The sequence below is a fragment of the Pezoporus wallicus genome, unplaced genomic scaffold (genome assembly GCF_028554395.1).
Source record: "Pezoporus wallicus isolate ANWC-B61680 ecotype Strahan unplaced genomic scaffold, APGP_CSIRO_Pwel_v1 contig_13529, whole genome shotgun sequence".
NCBI classification, from domain to species: domain Eukaryota; kingdom Metazoa; phylum Chordata; class Aves; order Psittaciformes; family Psittacidae; genus Pezoporus; species Pezoporus wallicus.
In genome coordinates, this window is record NW_026641726.1 from 2,899 (window position 1) to 7,130 (window position 4,232).

Genomic DNA, 4,232 nt, shown 5'->3' on the forward strand with positions numbered 1-4,232 from the left:
TCAGGGCGCGCTCAGGTCCCTCTTGCAGACCCAGGGGAAGGTGAAGTTGCAGTTGTGGTCGTTCCAGAGCCCGTTGCCCACGGGGTGGATCTGGGCGCAGCTCTCCCGGCCCCACTGCCCGTGGTCGGTGCCGTCCGGCTGCCCCGGCGCCCAGAAGCTGCTGGGTCACAGTGGGGTCGGTGGGGGGGTGCTGGGGGGGCTGAGGTCCCCCCTGTGCCCCCCAAGCCCCGCTCACCTCTGCGCCTGGCTGTAGGCGGTCCCGTCCACCCAGTGCCAGGACCCCCCCGGGCCCGTGGCCGTCAGCCCAATCCAATAGGATCCTCCTCTTGCTTCCCGTGCCAGGTAGTCCTGAGGGACGTGGGACAGGCAGGGAATACGGGGGGGGCATGGACGGGGTCATGAGCAAGGGGTGTGGGCAGTGGGTACAGGCAGGAGTGGGCACAGGGCAGGAGATGGTGGGGATGGGGGGTACAGGCACAAAGAGGGGCCACGGGCAGGGGTACCTGCAGCAGGAGAGGAGACCTCTCCAGGCAGAAGAGGGCATGGGCAGGAGAGGGCACAAGGGGACATGGGGCGTAGGCAGGGGGTACGGGCAGGGTTTACAGGCAGGAGAGGACATGGGCAGGGGATATGGGCAGGAGGGCACAGATGGGGATACAGGCATGGGCAGGAGAGGACAGGGATAGGGCTGTGGGCAGGGGTATAAGCAGGAGATGGCACAGATCGGGGTCATGGGCAGGGGGTACGGGCAGGGGATATGGGCAGTGGGTAATGGTGGGGAGAAGGCATGGACAGAGGGCACAGGTAGGAGGTATGGGCAGGAGAGGGCATGGATGGGGATACAGTCAGGGGGCATGGATAGGGCTGTGGGCAGGGGTATAAGCAGGGGATGGCACAGATCGGGGTCATGGGCAGGGGGTACGGGCAGGGGATGTGGGCAGGGGATATGGGCAGTGGGTAATGGTGGGGAGAAGGCATGGACAGAGGGCACAGGTAGGGGTTATGCGCAGGAGAGGGCACGGATGGGGATACGGGCAGGGGTATAATGAGGAGATGGCACAGCTCGGGGTCATGGGCAGGGGATATGGGCAGGGGGTAATGGTGAGGGGAAGGCATGGATAGAGGGCACAGGTAGGAGGTATGGGCAGGAGAGGGCACGGATGGGGATACAGGCAGGGGTATAATGAGGAGATGGCACAGATCAGGGTCATGGGCAGGGGGTGTGGGCAGGGGATATGGGCAGGGGATATGGGCAGTGGGTAATGGTGAGGGGAAGGCATGGATAGAGGGCACAGGTAGGAGGTATGGGCAGGAGAGAGCACGGATGGGGATACAGGCAGGGGGCACGGATGGGCAGGGGTATAAGCAGGAGGTGGCACAGATTGGGGTCAGGAGAAGGCATGGGCAGGGGGCACAGGTAGGGGTCATGGGCAGGCGAGGGCCCGGATATGGGTACGGGCAGGGCCACGGGCAGCACCTGCTCGTCGGGGCCGGTGACGGAGGCGAGGTGCGCGTGCACGGCGCGGCAGGCGGCCTCGGCATCGCGCCAGGGCTTGCGCTCCCCGGAGAAGAAGTAGATGTGGCCGCGGTGGTGCCGCCAGCCCAGCGCCAGAGCCTGCAGCCAGCGGCCTGCGGCACCCACGGTCACTCACCGGGAACACCGGGGGCACCCCCCGGGACACACACCCCCCCCCCCCCTCAGGGCACCCCCGTTCGTTACCGAGCTGCTCCTTCCGCTTCTGCACCGCTGCCAGGCTCTCAGCGGGGCTCCGGGTACCTGGGGGGTCAGGAGAGGCGATGGGCAGGGGCGCAGGCAGGGGTGCAGGCAGGGTGATGGAGGGTACGGGCAGCCCCACGGCCCCTCTCACCATCGGGCTCGGGCAGCAGATGGGTCCCTACTGCTGTGAGCTCTGCCCGCGCTGCCCGCAGCTCTGCCTGGCCCTGCATGTCTGGGGGAGACAAGGCACAGGGTCAGGTCCTGCCAGCCCCTGCCTGCTCCTGTCCCCTGCCCGTTCCTGTCCCCTGCCCGCCCCTGTCCGTTCCTGTCCCCTGCCTGCTCCTGTCCCCTGCCTGCTCCTGTCCCCTGCCTGCTCCTGTCCCCTGCCTGCTCCTGTCCCCTGCCTGCTCCTGTCCCCTGCCTGCTCCTGTCCCCTGCCCGTTCCTGTCCCCTGCCTGCTCCTGTCCCCTGCCAGCCCCTGCCTGCTCCTGTCCCCTGCCCGCTCCTGTCCCCTGCCTGCTCCTGTCCCCTGCCTGCTCCTGTCCCCTGCCCGTTCCTGTCCCCTGCCCGTTCCTGTCCCCTGCCTGCTCCTGTCCCCTGCCCGTTCCTGCCCCTGCCCGCTGCCCGCCCCAGCAGCACTCACGCAGGACGATGACCGCCGCCAGCGCTGCCCCCAGCACCAGCACCAGGCCGGTGCCCGTGGCCAGGGCGGTGCTGAGCGCGCAGCAGGATGCGGCCGGAGCGGAGCGGGGACCTGCGGGAGAGAGGCCGGGGGTGCCCTGAGCCGGGTACCGGTACCGGGGATGCCCCGAGCCGGGTACTGGGGTTGCCTCCAGCCGGGCACCGGTACCAGGGGTGCCCCGAGCCGGGTACCGGCACCGGGGGTGTCCTCAGCCGGGTACTGGGGGTGCCCCCAGCCGGGTACCGGTACCAGGGATGCCCCGAGCCGGGTATCGGAGGTGCCCTGAGCCGGGTACTGGGGGTGCTCCAATCTGGGTACCGGTACCAGGGGTGCCCCGATCCGGGTATCAGAGGTGCCCCGATCCGGGTACCAGGGATGCCCTGAGCCGGGTACTGGTACCGGAGGTGCCCCCCGCCGGGTATTGGAGGTGCCCTGAGCCGGGTACCGGGGGTGCCCCGATCCGGGTACCGGTACCGGGGGCGCGGGGCTCACCTCGGGCGGGGCTGGGCGGGTACTGGATCTGCAGCCGCTCGTAGAGGTTGGGCTCGGACACGGCCATGCCCGGCTCCTGCCGCAGCGCCGGCAAAGGGAAGCCGGGGTCTGTGGGTGCCGGTTCCTGCGTCACCCGGGTCCCCCGCCCCGGGCGGCTCCGCACGGGGCCATGTGCAGCGGGCAGGGAGCGGGGGCTGCGTGGCCCCCATGCCGGGTCACATCCCTGCATCCCAAGGGACACCCCAAAGGCAGGCGGTGCTTTGTGCGCCCCAAACCGCCGGGGAAACCCCAAACAGGAGGGATCCGGGTCCCTGCCCCCGGTGAGCGGTGGTGCAGGTGGGAAGCAGCGGCAGTGCCTGGCTGGGACGATGGGCGCCCAGGATAGGCGTTATCCCATTGACTCCATGCTGGCTCAGGAATGGGAGCTGACCTCCAGCCCGGGGGAGGTCAGCGCAATGGGCACCGTGCGGGCTGGAGATCCCCACTCCCAGTGACCCCAGACCTGCTGCCATGGGGCTGCGCGCTGACACCCCGGGCCCTGCTCTGGGAACACCGGGATGCGGTGCCCCGGGATCTACGGATCCATCCTGTGTGGCTGTTGCGCAAGGGCTGACTCAGGGCCCCAGCACCCAGCCCTAAGGGCACGGATGCTGCCCGACGAGGATGAGCCAAGCAGGAGGAGGAAGGAAGCGCTTGTGCAAGGGCTGAATCATCACCGCCGCTCCTCCCCTTTGTTCCCGGAACGGGGATTGCCCCATCCCAGGCAGAGAATCCCGCTCTTCCCCTTGTTCCCCGCCACATCTCCGACACCAGGGCCCAAGTCCCCGGTGCACCGCGCTCTCCATGAGGCCTCCATAGGGCTCCGTGCCTCCTCCTCGTGGCGTGTGGTTCCTTCCTGGCCCTCCAGTTTCGGGATCCAGAGCATTGAGTGAGCCCTGGGGATGGCCGCCAGCCTCGGAGAGCAGGGATCCGAGATGCTGCGCACTGGCACAGCCGTGAGCACGCCGCCATCGGGGTATCCTGGTGGTCCAGCAGCAAGGGGAGGGATGGGCCCTGCCTGGGAGCATCCTGCGCGCGCCTGGCTCCACATGCACATCCCTCGGCACGGCGTCCCCGCCTGCTTCCTGTCGGAAGGGGCCTTGTCCAGGTCCAACTCTTCCCTCCTGACACACGGGGACTCCACAACGCGTTAAAGCTGTACCGCAGGCATGCTTTAGTCAGCGCTGAGGCGCAGGGGGATCGCTCCTCCAAAGCCATTCCTGCCTTCCCTTTGCCGCTCAGACCGTTTATGTTACCTACAATGACTACAGGGAGATGAGATTGCTTCCCACCTCATCCATG

At 68.3% G+C, this 4,232-nt stretch overlaps 1 protein-coding gene across 1 annotated transcript; it reads right to left on the bottom strand.

Annotated features, from left to right (window-relative positions):
- On the bottom strand, nucleotides 1–3,120 carry LOC130607698 (C-type lectin domain family 4 member F-like). The gene is made up of 7 exons (XM_057425039.1): nucleotides 2,892–3,120; nucleotides 2,361–2,471; nucleotides 1,869–1,949; nucleotides 1,721–1,777; nucleotides 1,478–1,629; nucleotides 236–348; nucleotides 1–157 (listed from the first exon to the last, which is right to left on the bottom strand). The coding sequence occupies exons 1-7, from the start codon at nucleotides 3,118–3,120 to the stop codon at nucleotides 1–3; spliced, it is 900 nt and encodes a 299-aa protein (XP_057281022.1).
- Nucleotides 3,121–4,232: the final 1,112 nt, after the last annotated feature.